Raw genomic sequence first — 26,058 nt, 5'->3', positions numbered from 1 at the left:
CCGGCGCAGCGCCTCTGCACACGGCCCGCAGCCGCCATCTTGAATTGCAGCGTCATGCTCGGCGTTCCCGCGCGCTGCCCGCCGGGCTGAGGAGCCGGGGCAGTTTCACACCAGGAGCCCTGCTCTGAGGTGCCGGGTGGAGGCCTCTGCATGCAGCACCACAGGAGCAAGTGAAACCAGACCGGCACAAAGGAGAAGAAAAAGGTTAGGCTTTATTTTATTACCCAGATTCTATTTTTGCTTCCCGGGAATCATTAATGGGCCGTTAATGGGCCGCTAATGGGCTTTGCCAGTGACAAATCCCTCCTTTGTCCTGCTCCTCATTCTTGAGGGGTGTTAGGGTCGGGGTGGGGCACAGGTTCATCTCCTGTGACTGCTTCCTGGTGATTTTGGGCATCATCATGACCGCAGGCGGTGGAGTGGAACTTCCCCCCAGCTGCCTCTGGATGCAGTTGGTTGTCACCAGACCTCAGCCTAATTGCTCATTTTTAACTGGGTGACCCGTGTTTGTCTAACCTTCAGGAGGCAAAGGACACCAGGCACTTTCAGATATGCAGGGAAATGAAAGCGTCTAGGCCTTTTGCCTGTCGGCGAGTGTGCCCTGACGTTGCGGCTCGTTGCTGGGGCCTGACTCTCCCTGGTCACACTTTCGTTGTTTTTTAGAAGAGAAGCTTCCTGTCAGAGAGAGGGTCACACGCACAGTCACGGGGGTCCATTGCCCCAGGTTGTCTCTCTGGAGGTTGGTGCTCAGGGGCCGTCCTCACTCCAGTGTGACGTCCTCATGGAGTGACCCCTTGCAGCTTCGGGCAGAATGGGTGGCTAGGATGCCCTAGTGGAGTTTGTTCCACTTAAGAGCGAGCTGATTTTGCAGGCTTGTTTTCCAGCTGTTTAGGTGTCCCCAGTCTCCCGGCTGGAGGGGGTGCAGGGCCAGGTTATTTGCGCAGCACTGGCTCATCATATTCTGTGAGGGCTTTTCTGGTTTCTCCTGCTTGGAGAGCAAACTTGAGTTGTTTCATTTCAAGGGGGTTAAGGTGTCTCTTCTTTCCAGGCTTGGGGAATGGGTCTACTATATATGATTTCAAATGCCTTTAATTTTAACTTATTCCTTGGGTCTAACCACATGCACAGTCAGGCAATTGGAAGACACCATCCAATTTCCTTGGTTTTGCTGACATAGCTTGGCTAAGGCTAGTTTCAAGGCCTGATTGGATCTCTCTATTTTCCAGGGTAAGTGGCGTCTCTAGACTGAGAGCAAGGTCTAGTTTATGCCCAGGGCACTTGGTATCCTTTCATCATGTGAGGCACACATGCTGGACCGCTGTCACTTTGTATGGATCCCGGAAGCCCAAGCCTGAGGATTATGTCTTTTAGTAACACCTGAGCGACTTTAGCTGCCATTTCAGTTATTTTATTTTATTTTTGGGGGAGGGGGATGCTTCTATCCATCCAGAAAATGAGTCTATTAGCACCAAGACACCAAGAGATACCTGACATTGCTCAGTACTCACATGACAGTGAAGTCAACCTGCCACTCTTCTCCATGATGTCCCCCCCTGGTCTGAACGGGCCTTATCTGGGGAGGACTCTTGGGGGTCTGGTGCTGGGGTTGTGTATTGTGCAGGTAGGGCATGCCTCAATTATCTGACTGATTATGCTTTTCATGCCAAGGTTTACCATGATCTCAACTAACCAATTATATTAGACTTGGGATCAGAATGTCATCTACATACTGGAGAGGGGTTCCCTACTCCACATGTAGATATTTTAGGTCTTTAGCTAAAGTTTCCCCTAAAATTGTGGGGGTATTTTTGCACCCTTGGGGTAGAACTGGCCAGCAGTGTTATTTTTGTGCATGTTTGGGTTCTGACACTCTAAAGCAAACATTTCTTGTGACTCTGAGGCTAACAGAATATAGAAGGAGGCGTCTTTTAAATCTAATACAGAATACAGGTCCATGTGGACTGTAGAGAGGCCAGCAGGGTATAGGGATTAGGGACTACTGGATGAATATACTCGGTGGCTTCAGTGACTGTCCTGAGGTCTTGTCCCAGTCGGTATTCCCTGTTGGGTTTCTTTATGGGGGCAGTGGTGCTATTACAGGCTGATTGTCGTGGTCTACTAAGGCCCTGGCTGATTAGGTCCTGTATCAGAGGGACAATGCCCCCAAAGGCTTCCCAATGGAGAAGGTTCTGTTTTCTATTGGGCCATGTATGTCCAGTTTTAGGCATACTATCACTGAACTGGCTCCCACAGCTCAGTCCACCTATCCCTGGGCCCAAACCTTGAGATTTACTCCAAGGAAGTTTTTCCTCAACCATTAACGTTATCATCTTGTGTCCTTCATTTAAGGGGATGCCAGTCTCCAGTTTGTTTCTTATTAGGTGGATAGTAGCCCCCAGTTTATATAAGATATCTCTTCCTAGCGGGGATATAGGGCATTCTGGGGCGTGCAGGAAGGAATGGGTGGGTGGGCATGTGTTCATCCAACTTACATTCTAATGGCTCCATGAATGCCTGTTCCTAATACCCCTGGGCCTTCCCTAATACCCCTATGATGATACAACTCTTGTGACTGAGTTTGCCGGATCTGGTGCTCAGAACCGGCTAAGTGGCACTGATGTCAATTAAATTTGACAAGGCTTCCCTTGTGTACAATGTCAGCCGGTGCCCCTGAGGGGGCAGCTGGAGTGCCATTCAGGAGTTCCCTGGCTCTATTGTTCTTTTATCTGTTTGGACTTTCTGCCTTCAAGGTTAGTGGATGAGATCTGCCATTTCTGTCCCCTTTTGGGGGCACTAAGGGCATCTTCTCACTGTCCCTCTTGTTTACATATGGCACACTGATTGGGTCCTGGTTTTCTTGCCTTACTAGCCTTCAGTGGGGTCTGGAGTTGAGAGTCTCCATGGGTGGTTAGTCCAGATTCCTGTGCCAACCTGTTGACATTAGAGGGCAGCAGCCAGTGTGGGCTTGAAGAAGGGCTACAGACCAATTGCTAGAGACTCTGAAACTTAATATAGTAAAGTTAACGTATCTTGCATTGAAGTTTCCATTGGGGATCCTTCCTAAGTGAGATTATAGTAGTCCATAGTTATATGCTACAATCCATCTGTTTTTTTTTTTTTTTTTTTTTTTTGCATGGATCAGACCAGTTAATTAAATAACATTATTATGGGAAATTTGAGTCCTTCATATCTTTTATGGTTGCTTTTATCTTTGAAATTCCTTTTAAAATATGATTTGCTTCTGATTTTCTATTTTGTCTGTGATGTAGGGGCACTTATTGGAAAGTAGTCGACATGAGGTTTTTCCAGGTGCTAAGTATACACATATTCCAATGATATATTTGAATAATAGGGAAATAATTATAGGATATAGTCACTGACACATCAAACCTTCTCTGAGGCAGGCTTGCACCAAAACTTAATTTATAATGTGGCCTTTATAAGCCTTTACGCTAATTGGAAGATTATAAGAGTATTTTAGGTCTTCTTGTAACAGTGATGGATCTGGTATTTTATCCAATAATTCTCAAAAAGTCTGAGTATTCCTCTTTTCCCAACACATTGTTCCGCAGGCAAATTAATTCCTTGTCAGTCTCTCCTCTCTCCCAGGAAACTCATATACCTCCATGGAATTTGCTATAATATATAAGCTTATCCAGACTCCAAGGATATGGCTGCCAATGGCTATTGCCAAAATGCCGAACCCTAAATTCCCATTCAAAATTCAGAATATCCTTACCAGAATTAAGTTCTTCCCAGCACTCAGATCTAACACTTTCAAGGTCCATTCCTCCAAAGTGTTCTCCCAGCTCACACAAGTTCGTATTTGTGAAGTCCTGCAAATACCTTTGGGGTGTAGGTTATTTCCTTTCACATTCAGAGCTTCCTTTGCATTATGCTGATCTTTGAGTCGATTTATTGGTCTGGAGATAATGAAGGTTGTGTCATCTGATTTCAAAAGGCAAACATCAATCTTTTGAGAATCCTGTTTCAGGTGAATTTCTTGTGTATTCTCCAGTCAAAGGGACACTATTATTTTGGAGCATGGGTAAGGGAATGACTCTGTCAGCCCAAAGGTTCAGAGAAGTGGAAGGTTCAAGATCTCAGGTTTTTACACCCTGAGGCACCTCAGTCACATGGGACTCGAGCAGCACGTAGGACCTTTGTTCCTGTTGAGGACCACTGTGCTCTGCACTTGGCTGCTGAAGTGAATGTCCATGGTGTTGCTCACAGGCCACTATTTTGCAGATTAGAAACAGGTGGCCTTTTCTCGTGCTACATGCTATTTGTTTCCCAGTAATAAAATTTCTGAGTCTTTCTGTATGAATTATATAAATTAAATTATATAACATAATGTTGATTATTTGAAATCTTAATCATGATAATTAGGGATTAAAAGTCACTATTATGTATTGATTTTAATAGAATCAATTTGGGGGAAGGAAATTTTTATGGTAGCTTCTGTATGATCTGTTATTTTGTAGAAATGATCACTAGATTTAGCATTTATCTATTTTTAACAGCTTTATTGGTATATAATTTATATACTATATAATTCACTCATTTAAAGTGTAAAATTTAATGGTGTTTTAGTATACATCAACATTATTTAATTTTGCAACATTATTGTCACCCCCAAAAGAAAGCCCCTACCCATCAGCAGTCACTCATTCCTTTGCACCACCATCACCAGCAATCCTAACCAAACAGTCTATATAGATTTTCTTTTCTGGACGTTTCATGTAAAAGGAATCACCTGCTTTTTCCACTTAGCATAATGTTCCTAAAGTTTCATCCCTGTTGTGTTAAGAATCAGTATTTCTTTCCTTTTTATTACAAGTAAGATTTCATTGTATGGATATATCATTTATCCATTCATCGGTTGATTGATGTGTGGATTGTTTCCCCATTTGGCTATTATGAATAACGTTGCTATGAACATCGATGTGCAGGTATTTTTGTGAATATATAATTTCCCTTCTCTTGGATAAATATCTAAAAGTGGACTTGCAGGATCATTGATCATTATATTTTTATCCTTTTGAGGAGCTGCCAAACTGTTTTCCAAAGTGATTGCACCATTTTACATTACCCCCAGCAATATATAAGAACTCCACTTTCTTTACATCTTCACCAACACTTATTATTGTCTGAATTTTTTTATTCTAGACATCCCAGTGGGTATGAAGTACTATCTCATTATGGCTTAGATTTACATTTCTTAATGAGTAAAGGTGTTGACATCTTTTAGTGTAATTTTGGCCATTTGTATTTATTCTGTGGACATATGTTTATTCATATATTTTGCCAAATTTTTGATCAGGTTTTTATTATTAAGTGGTTGGAATTCTTTATGTAGTCTGGAGACAAGTTCCTTATTAGGTATATGATTTGCAGTTATTTTCTCCCAAACTGTGGGATGACTTTTTACTTTGTTGATAGCATAAATTTCAGCACAAAATTCTTCATTTTGATGAAGTCCAATGTAACTATTAAAAGTTGTTATCATGTACCAATTTAAAGTAACAGCTATACATCTTTTATTCATGGGAATGAAATTCTTAATGACAGTTGCTGTTCTGCTTTCTTCTAAAGAAATGGTCACTAGATTTGATAAACATTTTTATTGGGACTTAGAGATATTAATTTTATTTTGTATTACTTTCTCTGAGAGAGATTTTATATATGATGTAATACAGAGATTTTAAGCTTATGGTTGATGAGTGTTGATAAATGTATATATTCATGTAACCATCAACAAATTCAAGATCTGGAACACTTTCACTAACCCAAAAGTTCTGCCATCCCGCTATTCCGTCAGTCCCCCCAGATGCGACCACATCTCTGATGTGTATCACTCTTTCAGTTTGCCTGTTCTAGAACTGCAGATAAATTGAATCACAGCACTTACTAATTTGTATAGTCTGTTTCTGAGATTCATCATGTTGATGTGTTATCATTAGTCCATTACTTTTCTTTGCTGAAGATTTTCCTATTATATCTAGTCTGACAACTTCTGTCTTTTAAATGTCGTGTATGTTCATTTAATGCAATTGTTAAAATTTTTGGATTTAAATTTATCTTATTGCAGTTTACATTTTCTTTGTCCCCTTTATGACTTATTTTCTTTCTTTCCTGTGTTCTTTTAAGCTGAGTAGATGATTTTTGTTCAGTATTAAATTTTATCTTCTCTATTGACATTTTTGAAAACTTTATATTTTAGAGCAGTTTTAGGTTCACAGCAAAATTTAACAGAAGATATAGAGGTATCCCATGTACCCCTGTCCCACTCATGCATTGCCTTCTCCATTGTTAATGTCCCACAAGAGTGGTATATTTGTTCAATTGATAAAGCTACCCCGGCACATCATTATCACTGAAAGTCCAGAGTTTACATTAGATTTCACTCTTGGAGCCATATGTCATACAGATACAGACAAATGTATAATGGCATGCATCCACCATTGCAGTACCACACAGAGTAGTTTCATAGTTCTAGAAGTCCTTTGTTCTCCACCCATTGATTCTTCCTTCCACTTTAACCCTTGGCAAACACTGAACTTTCTGCTGTCTCCATAGTTTTGTCATTTGCAGAATGTTACATAATTGCAATCATACAGTATGTAACCTTTTCAGATTGGCTTCTTTGACTTAATAACATGCGTCTAAGTTTTCATCATGTCTTTTCATGGCTTGATAACTCATTTCTTTTTAGCACTGAATAATATTCATCTGGATATACCAGTTTATCTATTCAACCACTAAAGGATATCTTGATTATTTCTAGGTTTCAGCAATTAAGATTAAAGCTGTTATAAACATGAGTGCAGATTTTTGTGTGGACATAAGATTTCAACTTCTTTTGGTAAATACCAAGAAGTGTGACTGCTGAATGGAGTTTATAATTCATAGTCATCATATAAATATCACTGTTCAAAGCATAAGATCCTCCTCTATTTCATTATTTGTTTTAATCTATCAATATGTTAATATTCACCAACATCAACTGCTTACAGTCTCTACTTCTGGACCATATCAATATATCACCCTTAATTTGGGCCATCAATTTTACAGTTACAATAAGTCAACATTGAAACAAAATACTAACATTTGTATAATTCAAGAGAAAATATATACCTCCTAAATTCAGAAGGACTCAAATTAGAAACATACATTTTTCCAAAGGAATATCATTATAAGTATAAACCCAGTAGTCAAAGCCTTCCTACGGTCAAAGAAGTTCTTCAAAGGTGGACTTTTATCTCCATATTCTGTAGCTGTTAGAAGGATCTCAGTAAACACATGGGAGGAATTCAAAGTATAACACCAAGAAATTGAAGGAAAATTATCTAGATTTTATACTATTCTTTACAACATTACAATTCTGTATTATTTGAATCTAGTGTTTTCTGCTTAGTCAGGAAGAACCACCAAGTTGAAGGTCTATGATAAGGCAGATGTGACTAAAATATTTAATAAAACCATTTAAAAGAGGGAAAACCTGCCAGGCTGTGGATGTGAGCATTTAAAAGTTTAACTATACACAGAGGAGACCAGATGTTAGCATGAAGGAGGGCATGGAAAACATTAAATCAAAAGCACTGTAATATCAGGCAGGCAACAGAAGCAGAAACAAAGCAGTGAAAACCATCTGTGGCAATGAACTTTGTATACATGTTTACATCTGGTGCTGTCTCATCTTGTACATAAAACTGACTGAACACTAATCAGTGTGTGTGTTTACTGTGCTTATTTTCCTGAATTAAACTAATGCTAATGCCCTATGACAGGATTATATTAATGCCACAGTAAGAGATAATATTCTCTAGGGACTTCTAGGTCAATCTAAACTATGAAGAAAACTATGAAATTTCCACTTACCTTTTGTCATCTGAGATCAGCTTCTTTCTCCATAACATCCTCATGGCATTTTTCACTTCTGCATTCCTCAGTGTATAAATCAGAGGGTTAAGAAAAGGTGCCCCAATTGTATAAAACACAGCTATCATCTTATCCATGGGGAAGGTGGTTGCAGGCCGTGTGTATATAAATATACAAGGACCAAAGAACAGGATGACCACGATGATGTGGGAGATGCAGGTGGAGAGGGCTTTTCTCCTCCCTTCAGCACTGTGGTTTCTCAGAGAATGCAGGATGATAACATAGGAGAACATCAGCACAACAAAGCTCACTGTGCATATGGCCCCACTGTTGGACACTAGGAGTAGGTTGGTCACATAGGTGTCTGTACAGGCAAGTTTTAACAAAGGCTGCAGGTCACAAAAATAATGATCAATCACATTGGGACCACAGAAAGGTAAACTTAAGGCCAGAGAAATCTGAGCTGAAGAATGCACACAGGCCCCCACCCAGGCTAGGGCCATCAGCCCACCACAGACTCGATGGCTCATGATGGTCATGTAGTGCAGGGGCTTACAGATGGCCACATAGCAGTCAACAGCCATGAGGATAAGGATGAAGATCTCCAGGCAGCCAAAGAAATGGGAAGAAAAGACTTGAATCATGCACTCACTGAAAGAGATAGTGGTCTTCTTCAAGAGGGCGTCCACAATCACTCTAGGGGCTATGGAAGTAGAGAGGAAGGTATCAGATAAAGATAAGTGGAAAAGGAAGAAGTACATTGGACTCCCAAGTGCCCGGCTGGTCTTGATGGTAGTAATAATCAGAAAGTTACCCAACAATGTCCCCAGATATAAAAGCAAGAAAGTGACAAATACTATTTTCTTCCTAACGGGATCCTGGGTCAACCCAAGCAGAATGAACTCAGTCACATTATTGTTCAGCTTCATGATACCATGAATGAGGAGACGGGATGAGTGTAAAATGGATTATCTGAAAAAATAAAGAAATTAATACATGGTGTGTTATTTGATATTGTGGAATATTTTAAGTAAAAATAAGTACTGCTTATCAGGGATATTCCAGCTGGAGTTTCCTAATAATGTATATTATATATTAGTTTCTTAGTAATAACATTTTGTTCTTCAGTTTGCAATGATGACTTCATAGGATCATTATGAGTCTCATATAAGCTTGTGAATGTTAAACTTTCCTATAAAATTCTTTAAATATAATACCTTGTTAGAGTTGATGTGATTCTGACTAAATTTATGAATATATAGTTAATATATAGGCTCCGTTTTGTTAGTTCCTTTGTTATTTTTGGCCATATTTAATATGGTTTTGATTCACATGTTTGGCATTGTGTATTACTCATAATTAAGGATATATTTGACTGCCCTTGGTGGTTTATGATATAAATATAAAGTCATACAGCACACTTAACATCTTAAAGAATATCATATTTGCCCATACATTTCTATTTCTCATATTTGTTACACATATTTATAAAAAGTATTTTATAAATATAAAAAGTATAAATACATATAAATTCATATATATTTTTTTTTTCATATGTTTAGCACAAACTTTCTCCAAGATACTCCAGTTTGAAAAAAATGTTGCCTTTAAATAATCTGTTGTAAACTTCAGGCATGTTTATATTTAGTCCTTGACATATGTGATGAACAGAATGAATGTTCTAAGTTATTTAATGTTTCAAAAGTGCCCATTACTATTTTTTCATTCTCCAATGTGAAAAGCACATTTTAGAGTACTCAGATTTCTTTAAGTTACATTTCTAAATGAAAGGAAGTTTGCTTATTTATTAATAAATAGTTCATGTTTTCTAAATTAAAGGTTTTACTTAAGCATGTTAAATCTGGGGTGGTTTTTTTGGGGGGGAAGGATGTCACTCAGCAGTTGCTATAGGACCTGATCATGGTTATATTCCCAGGAGAGTTTGTAATATTCAAGTATTTGAAAACCCCACATACACAGAACAGAGCAGAAAGCCAGAAAAGGGAGGGCAATGTAGGTTTCAAAAAGAGTCATAGAAGATAGTAACTGACTTCTTCATTTAATTTGTTTTTGTCCTGGCAAATAATTATTCAACTTGAAATAATGATGATTTCTTTCAATGAAGGTTTTTTTTTCCCTCTCACATTTGGAAAGAAATATTATCATGGGGTTATTTCAACAAACTTTTTCTTTAGTTCTTTCTTGTGAGAATGATGCTGGCAGTGGTGCTATATACAAGTGAAAATATAAACTGAAATGTAATGCATTTAAATATAAGCTGAAAGACTTACTTATTCCATTGTATTTCTCCTAAATGCCATTTAGTCTTCAATACATTGTCTTGAAAGTTGTGAGCAGCCAGAGCACAGATTATGATCGACCACATGGTTTCCCTTAAATATGTTTTCTTCTCTTGTGGTGAATTGTCTTCTCTTTAAAAGAGATGAAATATCCTTCATTTCTGCAAACAAACAAAAACTCTTGGGCAAACATCTAATGAAGTTTTCAGTTTGGGTTTCCAAGTGTTAGAAAAAAAAATCTCTAGATTTGTGTATAATCCTAATCTATAAGGAAACTGAGCCTTATTAATCATTACAGTGAGCTCCTTTCATTTATTAATTTAAAGAGTGATATATTATAAAGTATTGACACTTGAAAATATGCTAGGCATTGCAAGCAATTTGATGTAAAAGTCTGTGTCACTTCAGTATTTCATGATGTTGGCCACTGCATTGAGTGTACAGTTTTGGTTTGTATGCTATCAAGTCTATTTTCCTATCATTTTCTAGGACAAACTTTTTTTTTTTTTTTTTTTTTTTTACTTTTGGACTTTCATATTTAAGATAAATTAAGAATTATAAATACATATGGTCATATTGACTCATTAATAATTGTGTGTCCTTATCAAATATTTAATCAGTAGGTTCAGAAATACATTAAATGTCTCCACCCAAATCTGCAGCCATAAAGCCCCTTTTTATGTATTGATGTTCCAGACAATTCAGACTACTTTAGTCATGTATTTAGTAATTTATTTGAAAACATTTTTAACATTTTTTGTGCCCTCAAGTACATTTCAGGGATGCACATTGTATCTTGAAAGAGGGGTTATTAAACTATTTTGTAATTTGCAGTACTTCACAATCTAGAAAAGGAAGACTGTAGTTCTCAAGTGAACCATACTGAAGTCTTTGTGTAACCAGGGTGTGTTCATGATGCCATGTGAGCAGGTAAAGATTAGCAGGTGTATTAGGTGGGGTCTCCATGGTGGAGGTAATGTAGTAACCAGGGATTAAAAATAAATAGGTGCAGAGTATCCAAACTCACCTTGCCCTCTTCTTTCTTCCTGAAATGCCTTTCCATATCTAGTTGATTCAACCTTCCGGGAAATTGAGAACCACACTTCTGAGAAATGTCCTCAGGACGGCTTTCAGTGATTGCCTACAAGAAATTAAATTCACATCCCTGCTTTCTAAAGTCTTTTCTCTGTAACTTTTCTTATAGTAGTCTGTATTGTTGCTTATAATAAGAATGTGTATGCTTATTTTAGCTACTTTTTTGGAATAAGTATGTCAGAAAACTATGTGCTATTCAGATGTTATTCTCCACAGTTCCAACCCAATGCCTTGTACAGTGTAGATGCTCAGTAAAATCTTTTAAATTGAATATTTTCTATAACCCCATAAAAGGTAGTATTTACCTTATTGTTTTAGCATTATGCTGACTATAATCCACATTAGTATCATTAATTTACTGGGATCTCCTATCTATAGTGCATGGTAAATAGACAAACATGCCCCAATTTCATATAGCCAAAATAAAGAAAAAAATTATAAAGATGAAAATAATCTATTACTTACTGTTAGAAGACTCTCTGAATTAGCATCAAGTCTGCCTATCCTTTTTTGTTACCAGCTTTCATACAGAACACTGGGGAAAAAATAGATTCCTTTTTTGCATTCCAAAGGGAATATTTTAAGACTTAATGATGTAAGATACTAGTATCCTAGAGAGTTGATTCCCCAAAGTTTCTCCTTAGTCAGGTTCATCCCAGATGTAATCAACTCAACTTCTGTTTGTCTAGTTAGCCTGTAAGAACAGCAAGTTAATCCACCTCATACTCAGGAACCAGATACAAAGATATTGTTTGTAATTACTATTACAATAGTTACTATTTTCCTCTGTCTGAAAAAAAAAAGTATCAGGGAAAAAGGAAAAAGTGAGAGAGGTGAATAGGAAGAAGAAGAAATTACATCACCGGTAGAGGAGAAAGTAGATCACCAAGAAACTATTATGCTCCCACCCAGGGCCCTAAGTTACGCACCCCTGCATTAGGAAACAAACTTTTCTAGCCTTTATTTATTTTTTTTCCTAGTTCCAATTTTTTTGTGCAGGTACAATCCAGAGATAGCACTATGGTGCCTAAAAGCAGAGACTTCCCCCACCAAGGAACCATAGATGAATAGCAACTGGTCTGATGATTAATATGTATATCAAACTATTTTTGCAAACTGAATATATATCTTATATTTTTCAAATTTATTTTTGTTTGTTAATTTATGTTAGTAAAAAGACATATTAAAGGAAATAACTTATTGAAATAATTTTTTTCATCAAATATTTATTGACTAGCTTTCGTAAAATAAGCCTTGTATTGTTTTCATATGCTGACTATTGTGAATAATGCTACAATAAAGATAAGAGTATAGCTAACTCTTTGCACTCCTGATATCAGTGCATTTGTGTATATAGACCCAGAAATGGAAAGTTGAATCATATGCTAATACTATTTTTCAACTTTTTGAGGAACCACCATACTGTTTTTCTTAATGTTGTATTATTTTACATTGCCATCAGCAGTGGACGAGAGTTCTGTTTTTTTGACATGTGTGCCAACACTTGATCTTTGTTTTTTTGATACATCCATGTTACTCCAAGTGAGGTGATATTTCATTGCAGTTTGGATTGCATTTCCCTGACAATTAATTATGTTGACCATGTATTCATATACCAGTTGGCAGTTTTTTATGTCTTCTTTGGAGAATAGTCTACTCAAGTTCTCTGTTCATTTATTAATGCATTTGTTAATTCTTTGCTGTTGAGTTGTAGGATTTTTTTGGTATATTTTCAATTTTAATCTGTTATTTTGTATGTGATTTATAAATAGTGTCTACCATTCTGTAGGTTGATTTTCCACCATGCTTATGGTTTTCTTTACGATGGTTAGTAATGCCTCACTTGCCTAAATTTGACTTAGTTGCTTTTGCTTTTGGGTCTTTTCCAGAAGTTACTGACAAGCCTCATGTCATGAAGGTTTTCACCTCTGTTTTCCTCAAGGAGTTTTATGGTTCCAGTTCCTACATTGGAGTCTTTAATCCATTTTGAATTGATTTTGTATATGGTGTAACATAAGGGTACAATTTCTTTCATATGATTTCCTTATCCAGTTTCTCAGTGTATTTGTTAAAGAGATTCTCCTTTCTCCACTGTGTATTCTTAGCTTACTTGTCAAAGAGCTGTTCATGGTGTATACTTGGGTTTTCTGGGTCCCTATTCTGTGCCATTGGTTTGTACACTTGTTTTTATGTCTCTGTCATACTGCTTTAATTATTGTAGCTTTTAGATATGTTTTGAAATCAGGAAACATGATACCTCCATCTTTATTTTTTTCCTCAACACAGCTTTGGCCAATTGGGGACATTTGTGGTTTCATAAGATTTTTAGGGTTGTTTTTATTTCTATGAATAATGTCATTGGAATGTTGATAGGAAGTGCATTAACTCTGCAGATCAATTTGGATAGTACTGGCATTTTAAAAATATTGAGACTTCCAACGTATGAACACAATATGCCTATTGATTTTGTCTTCTTTATTTCATTAATGATTTGTTGTTTTCAGTGTAATAACATTTTACCTTGTTTGACAGGTTTATTTGTTAAGTATTATTTCCATGCTATTGTAATGGGATTGTTTTCTGAACCTCATTTTCAGAAAATTTGTTGTCAGTGCATAGCAAAGCAGTTAATTTTTATATTGATTTTGAATATACAAATTACTGTATTCTTTACTAGTTCCAATAATTGTTTCTTGTAGAGTGTTTTGGGTTTTCTAGGTATGAGAACATGCCATCTGTAAACAGGTGTAATGTTTTCTACTTTGGTGGTTTGGAAGCCTTTTATTTCTTGCCTGATTGCTCTGGTTTGGACTTCTAGTATTACATTGAGTGGAAGGAGTGAACATGGGAACCTTGGCCTTATTCCTGATCTTGGAAAAAAAGCTTTCAGTTTTTCACCATTGAGTATGTTGTGAACTATGGGCTTTTCATTTATGACCTGCACTGTAGCAGGTTCAGTTCTTACTATTCCTATTTTGTTAAGAATTGTTATCATAAAATTAATGTTGAATTGTATCAATTATTTTTGCTGTATCTGTTTAGACGATAATGAGGTCTTTAACTTCTATTCTGTTAACGTGCTGTATCACACTAATTAATTTGCCTGTGATAAGCCAATCTTACATTCCAGGGATTAGTTCCACTCGGTCATGGTGCATGATTTTCTCACTGTGCTGTGTCTTTCAGCTTGCTAGTATCTTGTTTAGGATTTTGTACCTATTTTCACCAAGGATATTGGTCTATAATTTTCCTTTCTTATGATGCCTTTGTCTGCTTTTGGAAACAGGGTGATACTGGCTTCATAAAGAAAAGTTTGCAATTGTTTACTCTATTTTTGGAAGAGTTAAAGAAGGATTTGTATTAATTCTTCTTTAAATGCTTGGTAGAATTCACCTGTGAATCTGTCTAGTCCTGGGCATCTCTCTGTTAAAAGGGTTTTGATTCACTAATTCACAAATTCAGTTGATTCACAAATTCAATTTCCTGTTTGTTAACTGTTTTGTCAGTCTTCTTATTTCTTCTTTAGTTAGTCTTGGTAGTTGCATAGTTGAGAGATTTATTCATTTCTTGAAATTATTTATTTGTTGGTGACTAGTTGTTCACAATAGCCTCATGATCTTTTTTTTTTTAATTTCTGTAGCATTGGCTGTAATGTCTCCTCTTCCTTTAATTTTTCATCTGATTTGATTCTTCTTTTTAAATTTGTTAATCTCTTTAAGGATCTGTTGATTCGTCTGTCTTTTCAAAGAATCAACTCTCAGTTTCATTGATGTTTATATATCATTTTATGACATTGTGTTTGGAAAGCTCACTCTGTGTTATTTTGATTCATTTAACTCAATCAACAAATTTTGTGGTTGGCCATATGGTTGATCATACATATACATGAAGGCACTTGATAAAAAGGTATATTGCTATTATTATACAGAGTGTTCTCTAAGTCTCAATTGGTAGATGTTGATGTTGATTTCTTCTATAACCTTGCTGATTTTTGTCTTTTCCATTTTTTTTTAAGAAAGGGATTTTGATTTGTCTATGTTTTCAATTCCCTAATTTTTTGGTTTTCAAATTTTTCAGTGTATTTTTTGGTGCAAGCAGTTATGATTGCTATGTCTTCTGGATGGACAAACTCTTGTCATTATGTAGTATTTCTCTCTGTTTCTGTTTTTTTTTTTCCTGATAATTACTGTTAATAATAAGGCCATTCCTACTTTCTTTTTGTTAATGTTTCCATGATATATTTTCTATCCTCCTACTTTATATTAACATAATCAGTTATATTTCAAGTGAATTTCTTGTAGGTAGAGTTTATCATGTTTTTAATCCATTCTGACAATATCCATCTTTATTTAGAATGCCTACATTTACAGTTACATTTATTGTAAATATTGGATAATATTGCATGTAATGCAATTGTTGATATTAAGGATAATTTAGGCTTGAATTATTTTATTTCAGTGATGGGGACAGCCCCCCTGGGTATGATTTACATTGTTGTGCTGAGTCTAATGAGAAGGAAGGAAACTAAAATGTACTAGCTGCTGTAAGTAATGATATCAGAATTGAAACTTGAAGAAATAAACTTAAAGGAGATGGGAAAATACTAAAAAAAAACCCCAAAACCTTAAGTACAGAATGTTCAAACTATCTCAGCATCATTACCAATATTTTCTGTGCCACTGGTTCATTTTCAAACACCTGATAATTTTGTTTTTTGAGACTTTTACCTCTTGAATCCACATTTGCTTTCTTACTTGCTCTCTTGAACAAAACTTTCTCTTTAATTCTTTTTCTCTTCTCCCTTGGGATTCACAATTTGGTCTAACTCTACCTTTCTAGTTACCTTTGGCACCTAGGCAACAAGTTCCCTTAGTGACAGTCCATAATTAGTAAGGGCAGACCTGGCTTCTTACTTGGAACTTGACTTTTCCAATTGTTTCACATCTGTACAGGTCAACCTTGCCATCTTAGTATCCCAAGTTTCAGTCTGGGTGAAAGGGCAAGGCATATGTTGGCCATTCAGTGTAACATATCAGAGAGTTATTGAGTCTAAAACAAAGACTATGAAAAGAATCATTGTTAATATCTATGAGCCTCAGGCTCTGCTGAATAGAGTTGATTGGAGTATTGCCATCCAAAAGATCATAAACGTGGAACAGAATCCTTTTTCACAAGGATGTTCACTGAAGTGAAAAATAAACACAACTTTAAATTCAGATGGTAAAGAAATGACTAAAATATTGCTATGATCTGTAAAGTGTAATGTTATATGTCTATTAAAATAATGTTCCATAGAGTATATAATAATTTTGGAAAATGCGTATATTGATATTTTAAAAAAGAAACAGAGTAGAAAATTGTTTTTCAGGAAAATATACAAAAAATCCTGTAAGAAAACACAATAAAAAGGCCACTTTTTTCTGCCAGAAACAAAACAAAATTAGACTAAACTGAAAAAAAAAAAAAGGTGATAGGTGCCATAGAATGCTCAAGAAATTTATTTTTCACATTTTATTATGAAAATTATCAAATATTCAACAAAATTTACAAAAAATTAGGTGTTCAACCTCTTACTATCAAGATATAGAAATTTCCATGACCCTAGATATCTTTCTCATGCTGACTCCTAGATAATCCCCACTACCTCGCTCCTATATGAACCACTGCTTTGATTTATTTTCCATCACTTACTATGTTTGCTCATTGCAGACCTTAAGATATATGAAACCTTAAAAAAAAAGTTATTCTTTTATGAAAGCTTTTTTCACCCAGAAGAAAATATTTTTGGAATTATCATTGCTGATGTATATATTAGTAGTTCATTCTTTTTATTGATAAGGAAGGTTTAATTGCATTTATAAACCACAGTTTATCCTTCTTTTTATTCATATACACTTGGGTTATTTCAAGCTCCTGGATAAATAGCTAAGAATGGATATATGCTTAAGTATATGTTTAATTTTAAAATAGTCGGAAATTTATCCCATGTGGATGGATCAATTTATATTCCCATCAACAGTAAAAATAGTAAAAACTGTATCCACAAGCAGAATTTTTCTCACCATGCACACCTGGTCCAGGTTACCATAATCTTGTTTCTAGTTTTTATAGTATCTTCATAATGAATATCCCCATTTCTACTCTTGATGTTCAAAAAAGCAGTCAAAGTAATCCTGTTAAACCATAAGTCAAATCATGTCAGATATACCTCAAATACTTTCCCATTTTTTCCCAGAAAAATCCCATTAGTACTTTTTACTGAGATTCTCGTATATTTCAGGTCTCATTTTCAATTATTCACTCTTATTTCCTCCTTTGACCACACCGGGCTTCTTGATTTTTTTTCTATTAAATAAATATATTCTATTTGCACTTGCTGGTCCATCTACCTAGAATGGTTTTTCTGCCTAAATATATTCAAGATATTTTCATATTGGTCAGAACTCCTTATCTCAGCACTACTTAAATTTTGAGTCAGGTAGACAGTTATTCTTGGTGATGTCCTGCCTTGTGCATTATAAGTTGTTTCGCAGCAGCCCAGACCTCTACCCACCAGATGCCAATAGCAGTGCCCACTATACCCTGTGTCTATGACAACCAACAGTGTATCTAGACTTTGCCACTGTCTCCTCTGGTGTGAAATTTCCCATGGTGAGAACCACTAATTTTGGTCTTAGTTGAAAAGTCATATGGGCTTTCCCTGACCATTCTGTTTGAAATAGTGTGCACTTCCATCCCCTTAGGTTTGCCACCATCACAGTCTTCCTCTGTGTTAGCTCACATCATTTTTTAAACCATTGGGATAGTCGCCATTTGTCCAGCTTTTGTTATGCATCTTCACAACATTGTAAACTCTGTAGGACCATAGATATTGTTTATGTACTTCACTACCATATTTTCAACTCTGAGAATTAGGGGCATAGTAAAGAGAGGGTGGGTAATATTATCCAGTTCATCTGTGTTTTGTATACTTTTTTTCTGGTATGTTTAACTTTTGACACTAGCTTTCTCAGCCATTTTTTAGCACAGAAAATCCATCCTGGGGCTTTGAAAGTGCATATTTTACATTTACTTTCTTTCAGAACCTGAGGTAAATCTATATAAGATATATTGATAGTAAAACCCAAACTTCTTTTATTATTATTAGAAGACTTAGACTACTTAAATTCCTACTACAAAAATTATATCCTCTTCTGTGGTTATAAACATTAAAAGGTCCATGAAGATGGTATGATTAAAACGAGAGAAAGTAAAGAGGAAGTAATAAGAGAAACGCACTTTTTCAGTATGTAAATACAAAAGTAGTGAAGACTGTCATGTGGAATAAAGCTGAAACGTTTTAATGCAAATTTTTCATAATATAAAATTAATTAATAATTAACAATATAATTAATCTTCACAATGTTATAGTAATAATTCAGATTTCTTTTTAAAAACTATTTGCACAAAGGTAATGTAATATGCATATTCATTAATGGTATTTGTATAACATACTACAGTAAACTGTAGAATATTTGAGTATATAAATATGTGGTTTAATAAAATATATACTTATATCATGAATTTATATAAAATTCAAATAAAACATTTTTAAAGGTGGTAATGAGAAATTGAGCTCCCTCTTGTAGATATAACTTTTTGATAGCCTATTTTTTACAATAGTTTTAGGTTTACAAAAAATTATGCAAAAAGTACAGGAAGCTCCCATATAAACCCTCTGTTCCCTTCACAGTTTTACTGTTCACTGACATCTTACATTAGTATGATATATTTGCTACAACTGATAAACCAATATTAATCAATTTTTACTAAAGCCCATTGTTTATAGTAGATTTGCTCCTTGTGTTGTAAAGCAGTATTATCAGTTTTGACATACCCTGTAAGTCATGTATCTGCCATTAGAGTATCAAACAGAATAGTTTTCCCTCCTTAAAAATGCCCCATGCACAACCTGTGCATCCTGTTACTCAGCCGCTTAAAACCCTCATGACCACTGATTATTTTTACTGTTTCCAGTTTTGTCTTTTCCAGAGAGTAAATTCATAATCCATGTAAATATTGCTGTTTCAAAATTTAAAAATTCTCCTTTGTATTGTCTCATTTATTGTTTTATACCATTAATATTTTAAAATACGCTAACATCCACTGTCTCCTCTCCATTCTAGCTCACATAAATATTTATTCCTTAATTTGCCCCATCTATGCTACAATCATAATAACCCAATATTATGAATGTATAACGACAATTGGCACAATTCAAGAATGTTTAACACCAGCCCCCTAATTAGAAGGAAACTAATTAGTAACACAAAGTCGATTTTACAAAAAGAATACTATTATGACTATAAACCAAAACACCAGGCCTTTTAAGTTCAAAGACCTATCTCAGAAGGTCGAATTTTCTCATTGTTTTATCACTGTTTTAGAAGAATCTAGGTCAACACATAGTAAGAATTTGGAGTAAAGCTCAAGAAAGTGAGGAAGATAACCTAGATTATGTATCGCTCCTTACAACACGATGTTTCTATAATTATTTGAATCTGATGCTGTCTCTTGACCAGAAAGCACTACTCAGTTAAAGGCCCCTGGTCAGACATGAAGAGACAAAGAGTCTAACGAAGGAATTGAAAGAGGTGGCCTGCCAACATTTGTATATAAGCATATAGATCAGTCTCTAGACAGAGAACACCAGAAGTCATCACAGAAAAGGGCGGAAAAAAATGCTGGATCAAAGCCCCAGTGACATTAGGCAGGCAAGACCAGCAGAGACACAGCAGTGAAAAACATCTGAGCCAGTGAACCTTACACACCTGTTTATACCTGGTGCTTCTTTCCTCTACATAAAGTTGACTGAACACTAAACAGTGTTTGTGTTTGCAGTGCTTATTTTCCTAAAGGGAACTATGCCCCATGACAGGATTATACTAACGCCGCAAGAAGAGATTATATTCTCTAGAGACTACTAGGTCAGTCTAAGCTATTCAGAAAAACTGGAAAGTGCCATTCATCTTTTGTCATCTGAGATCACATTCTTCCTCCATAACATCCTCATGGCATTTTTCACTTCTGCATTCCTCAGTGTATAAATCAGAGGGTTGATCAAAGGTGTTCCAATTGTATAAAACACAGTTATCATCTTATCCATGGGGAAAGTGGTAGCAGGCCGTGTATATATAAATATATAAGGACCAAAGAACAGGATGACCACAATGATGTGGGAGATGCAGGTAGAGAGGGCTTTTCTCCTCCCTTCAGCACTGTGGTTTCTCAGATGATGCAGGATGACAACATAGGAGACCATCAGCACAACAAAGCTCACTGTGCATATGGCCCCACTGTTGGACACCAGGAGTAGGTTGGTCACATAGGTATCTGCACAGGCAAGTTTCAACAGAGGCTGCAAGTCACATAAATAGTGATCAATCACATTGGGGCCACAGAAAGGTAAACTCAAGGTCAGAGAAATCTGAGTTGAAGAGTGCACACAGGACCCTACCCAGGCCACAGCCACCAACCCACCACAGACTCATTGACTCATAATGGTCATATAGTGCAGAGGCTTACAGATGGCCACATAGTGGTCGATGGCCATAAGGATAAGGATGAAGATCTCCAGGCAGCCAAAGGAGTGGAAAGAGAAAACCTGGACTATGCACTCACTGAAAGAGATTGTGATGTTCTTCAAAAGGGCATCTGCAATCACTCTAGGAGCTATGGAAGTAGAGAAGCAGGTATCAGATAGAAATAAGTGGAAAAGGAAGAAGTACATTGTACTCCCAAGTGCCCGGCTGGTCTTGATGGTAGCAATAATCAGGAGGTTCCCCAGTAATGTTCCCAAATAGAGAAACAAGAAAGTGACAAACACTGTTTTCTTCCTGACAGGATCTTGGGTCAACCCAAGCAGAATGAACTCAGTCACGTTATTATTCAGCATGATTTCATGAAAGAGGAGGAGGGATGAGTGTGAAACGGATTATCTGTAAAAAAATAAAGGTATTAATTTTTGGTGTGATATGTAATGCTATGGAATATTTTAGAAAAAAATAATTATACTTTATCAGGGACATTCTAGCTGTGGTTTCATAATTTTCTTTACCACTTTGCTCTTCAATTTCTGATGACTACTTTGTAGGTTATTACGAGTCTTAATAAACTTATAAATGTGACACTTATCAACAGCATTCTTCAAATAAAACCTCTTATTAGCTTGGGCATAATTATGATAATTTTGTCAATTTTATAAATGCATGTTTAAAGTTATATCTCTGTTTTGTAATTTATTTAATTTTTTTCATATTCAATAAGATCTGCTTCTTATGTTTTGCATGGTGTATCACTCTGCATTTAGGACACATTTGACTGCCCTTGGTTCAAATGTCAAGGACTTTTTTGGTGTGGACTGAATATCTTTAAGGATGTTTTGGACAGAACCAAATGTCCTGCAAGGCACATCTTCTGATAACTACAGTCTTAACCTCACCTCTTCAAAAAAGATTAGCCAACTTCAACAAGGCTAAGATTGTCAAACATAACTAACAGACTGCTTTTGGTGTTGGAGGAACAGAGAAGAGCTGATAGAAAAGCAGGCAGACAAAGAGGGAACATAGTCGAGGGAGGAACATAGAGTGTCAAGTGGGCCCTTCTATGCTGAAAGTCCATACTGCCCTGCAGACCAGACCGCAGGGAGAAGCACTGCTTTCTTTAAGGATTCTCTCTCTGACTATGCACCCCTGCCCAGGTCAGTCACACTAAATGTGGGTCTTTGGGAGAGACTCTACACTCACTTTTTTTTTCTGCAGAATGTACCATTCTTTATGGAAAAGTTAACAAGTTGTCCCAAGATACTTTCTCCATTAAAAGTCAGAGTTAAATATATAATCTACCCTCCTTGAGCTCCTCGCTGTATGTAACTAAACCCCATGATTCCTGATTATCTGTTCCAGAGATGCCCAAGAAAACAGCTTGATCTGAGAATCAAAATGTCACCATAAAATTTAAGACTCAGTACTTATGCTTCCCATATCTGATTGCCCTCTATTATTAAATTAATGTCTACTTATTCCTCATTCAGAATCTTATTAGATAGACAGAAGGAGCTGTGTGAAGGGTAGATAAGATCATATATGGAGAGACATCAGACAGGGACAAATATTGATGAAAAGAAGAATCTTACTCAAAATATTTTCCAGAACTCCTCTTCCACGTATGAAGCAAGTTATTTTTCACCTTGATTATAGCTGTAAGCCTCTTCACTGTCGTGTTTCCTCTGAACTTTCTCTGAGACGTAGTCATTTATCCATCAAATTAAATCTCTGAAGTGTGCCAACTGCAAATTACATTCTTATAATTACACTGGGAAGAATACAAAGTGCAACAGTTCTATACTGTGACATACAATACTCTGTTCAAAGTTTTAACTTGGAGCTGGAAAAACTGGCATTTTGTAGAAGCTGTGTGAAAGTCTCTAGATCTATTAATCTTTTCTATAATTTTTGAACTAGGAATAATCTCTCCTAATATTTTGGTACCAATAGTTCTTATCAAAACTTATTTTGCTAGGCTACCTTAAGTAAAAAGTACTTGTAAATATTTCTACACTCTGCCATCTCAAGAAAATGTACTAAAGCTTAACTGTTGGACTAAATCCTTCTATTCCCACACAACAGTGATGGTCTTTTACGTACCTGGTGTTCATAAAATATTTGTTGAGTTCAGATCATCCCCCCTGATGCTTATGTTTTATTCCAATAATTTCCTATATTAATGGTAAATTTTGAAAAAAAAAGTTAGATGGTTAATTTTTCCCTGGTCCTTTATCATACTGAGAGGAAAAGTATAGATATAAGATGCATGGAACTATATTGAAAATGATGTCAGATTGTATTGTAATGATACCTCTCCGAGCTAGAGATTGAAGTAATATGTCACTTACTTATTAGAAGGCTGAATTAGTGTCAAGTCTGCCCATCCATTTTTTTTTTTATTGCAACCCTCTCACAGAGCACTGAAAAAAACATGTTCTCCTCTGAATTCCAGGGGGAATATTTTAAGACATGATGATGTAAGTTATTAGCATCCTAGAGAATATTATTCTCTAAAGTTTTTTCCTTTGCTAGCCAAAATTATTCAAATATAATAAAGTCAGCTTTTCATTTGGCTATTTAATGTATAAATATAGCAACTTAATCCTCTTGATACTCAGTAATCAGATAGAAAAATGGATTTAGACTTGTAACTTGTGACCAAAGGTACCAGACACATAGAGGAAGAAATACAAATGGATGATGGCAGATAGTGGAGAATAGGAAGAAGAAAAAAATAATGTCATTGGTAAAAGAGGAAGTAGATCACTCCTACCCAGGGCTCTAAAGTGCCCTTCCATGCGCTAGGAGACAGACTTCTATAGCTCTTGTAATTTATCTGCAAGTACAATTCAGGGAGTATAATGTGGTGCCTGAAACTGGTTTCTATGTTGTGGGTTACACACGTCCCCAACCACAGAACTACAGACTAATCGAGAATGGTTTGTTGATTAACATAAATATCTAGCTATTTTTGCAAACTGAATTGATATCTCATATTTTTTTTCAAACTGGAATCTAATTGTTTACCTAACTTACGTTAGTGAATATACACTTCCTAAGGAATGTATTTTACTGAAATAGTTTTATCATATACCTATTGAATACATTTTTACAATAGGCTGCATGTTTGCTACCTTATAAAAGTTATATATTTTATTTCACATAAATATTCCACCAGATAGGAATTAACAGTGACATTTCATATGAGAGAAAAGTGAAACTCACAGAATTAAAAAAGCTTGCCGGATTAATATTTTGGAAATTTAGGACTGAGAATTGTATTAATGACTATTTCATTTCATGATTTATTCTCTTCCTACTTTACTTTGTACTTTTCTAAATTGAAAGCCAGGGAGTACTAAGAATTGATGCTAAAAAATGATATTTCTGATGCCTGAGTAAAGATACCTCTGGTTGAGGACCTCAGAATTAATTAGAAGATAATGAGGACAGGTTAAAATTCAGGAAGCCATAGGAAATGTGACTGAAAATGTTCAATAGATAACTAGATTCTTTTAAAAGTTTGAAATTTATGCTCTAGAATTAGATTTGTAAATGATAGTTTAAATTATTTGGAGGTTGGGGAGGGAATCACTCGAGAAAACAGAGAATGGAGAATTGAACCAACTACAATATGTAGGATTATACAAACATAAAGAATCCCAGAGTGGCTCCAAGAAGCTTGTTCAAAAGTCATAAGTAAAATCATGAAAATTGGTGATATGGCACCCAAAGGAGGTGAGTGAGTGTTCTGCGTAAGAAGACCGCATTAGCACCAGTGGCTAAATCTCAGACACCTGTAAATCCTGATTGATGTGACCAAAGAGTAGAAGAATTTAAAGTAGGAAATTTTTGCATAAGAGCTAGAAACCAGGCATTTTATTTTCATTCTTCAGACTCTTAAATCCTTTAAACTAAGAGCCACTGAGGGCAGAGACCATGACAATTATGTTCTCCATCATATCTTTATCATGCAAAGTTTTTAGTCAAAACCATTTATAGTATGCAATTTCTTTCTTCCCTTCCCCTTCACCTTCTTTTTTCCTTCCCTTCCCTTCTTTTTTCCTTATCTTTTCTTTAGGAAGGCCAAGAGATATGAAGTTAGCTTGAAGAGGCATCAGTGCCAAGAAAGGTGCTTTTAGCAAAGGATTAGGATACGTGCATATGTCTGCGGGCAGAGGGAAGGATTTGGTGGAAAGGGAGAAAGAGATGTAAGAGACTAAGGAGGATGAAGACAGGGATGAGGTGAGAGAAGCTGGGCCACTGGCCCAGGAAGAGGTCTCAGCATGGCTAAGGAAATTATTAGTTATTCTGATAATAATAATAAGTTATTGCTCAGAAAGATGTGAAAGATTGACAATACAGGGATATTACGGAGTGTGGAAGTCTGCATCAGGTGACCCTGATCTTTTCAGAGAAACGGGTCATCTCCTGAGTGGGATCAGGGCTGTGGAGAACAAGTACTGGGGAAAAAAGGGAGAAAGTGGGTTAAAAGGAGTGTGCTAAAAGCAGCCAGTTTGGTCAGTTGGTCAACCACACTCATCGTGAAAGTCCCCATTGAGAAAGGGGACAACACAATAATGACTAAAATTAGGGTTAGACATTTTAATTGTCATTTATTCATATTGTCTTACATGTTTGAGCCAGTTAGTTAGTGGTATATACTGTGTCACTCAGGGTGTGCAATTTCTTTTTTTTTTAATTGAAGTATAGTCAGTTTACAGTGTTGTGTCAATTTCTGGTGTACAGCGTAATAGTTCAGTCATAGATTTACATACATATATTCCTTTTCATATTCTTTCTCATTATAGGTTACTATAAGATGTTGAATATAGTCCCCTGTGCTATACAGTATGAACATGCTGTGTATCTATTTTATATACAGTACTTAGTATCTGCAAATCTCAAACACCCAATTTATCCCTTCCCACCCCTTTCCCCACTGGTAACCATAAGTTTGTTTTCTATGTCTGTGAGTCTGTTTCTGTTTTGTTAATAAGTTCATTTGTGTCTTTTTCTTAGATAACCATATATAAGTGATATCATATGGTATTTTTCTTTCTCTTTCTGGCTTGCTTCATTTAGAATGATGATCTCCAGGTCCACCTATGTTTCTGCAAATGGCATTATTTTATTATTTTTATGGCTGAATAGTATTCCATTTATATATGTATTCCACAGCTTCTTTATCCAATCAT

At 36.0% G+C, this 26,058-nt stretch overlaps 2 protein-coding genes and 1 pseudogene across 3 annotated transcripts in view; 1 reads left to right on the top strand and 2 right to left on the bottom strand.

The window, feature by feature from the left end:
• The first annotated feature begins 33 nt into the window (after window positions 1-33).
• The window catches only part of LOC105076732 (olfactory receptor 1165-like), a 161,071-nt gene continuing 135,046 nt past the window's right edge, over window positions 34-26,058 (top strand). For both annotated transcript variants that reach the window (XR_012509589.1, XM_045523930.2), the window contains exon 1: window positions 34-204. The gene's annotated coding sequence lies outside the window, so the exon portion shown is untranslated. The remainder of the gene's footprint in view (window positions 205-26,058) is intronic.
• Window positions 7,878-8,810, bottom strand: LOC105076405 (olfactory receptor 4C16-like). The gene has a single exon (XM_010964502.2). The coding sequence runs from the start codon at window positions 8,808-8,810 to the stop codon at window positions 7,878-7,880; it is 933 nt and encodes a 310-aa protein (XP_010962804.2).
• LOC105076403 (olfactory receptor 4C16-like) lies at window positions 20,281-21,210 on the bottom strand (annotated as a pseudogene).

The sequence above is a fragment of the Camelus bactrianus genome, chromosome 10 (genome assembly GCF_048773025.1).
Source record: "Camelus bactrianus isolate YW-2024 breed Bactrian camel chromosome 10, ASM4877302v1, whole genome shotgun sequence".
Classification (NCBI taxonomy): domain Eukaryota; kingdom Metazoa; phylum Chordata; class Mammalia; order Artiodactyla; family Camelidae; genus Camelus; species Camelus bactrianus.
The sequence above is the reverse complement of the archived record's forward strand: the minus strand, read 5'-3'. Positions and strand labels throughout refer to the sequence as shown.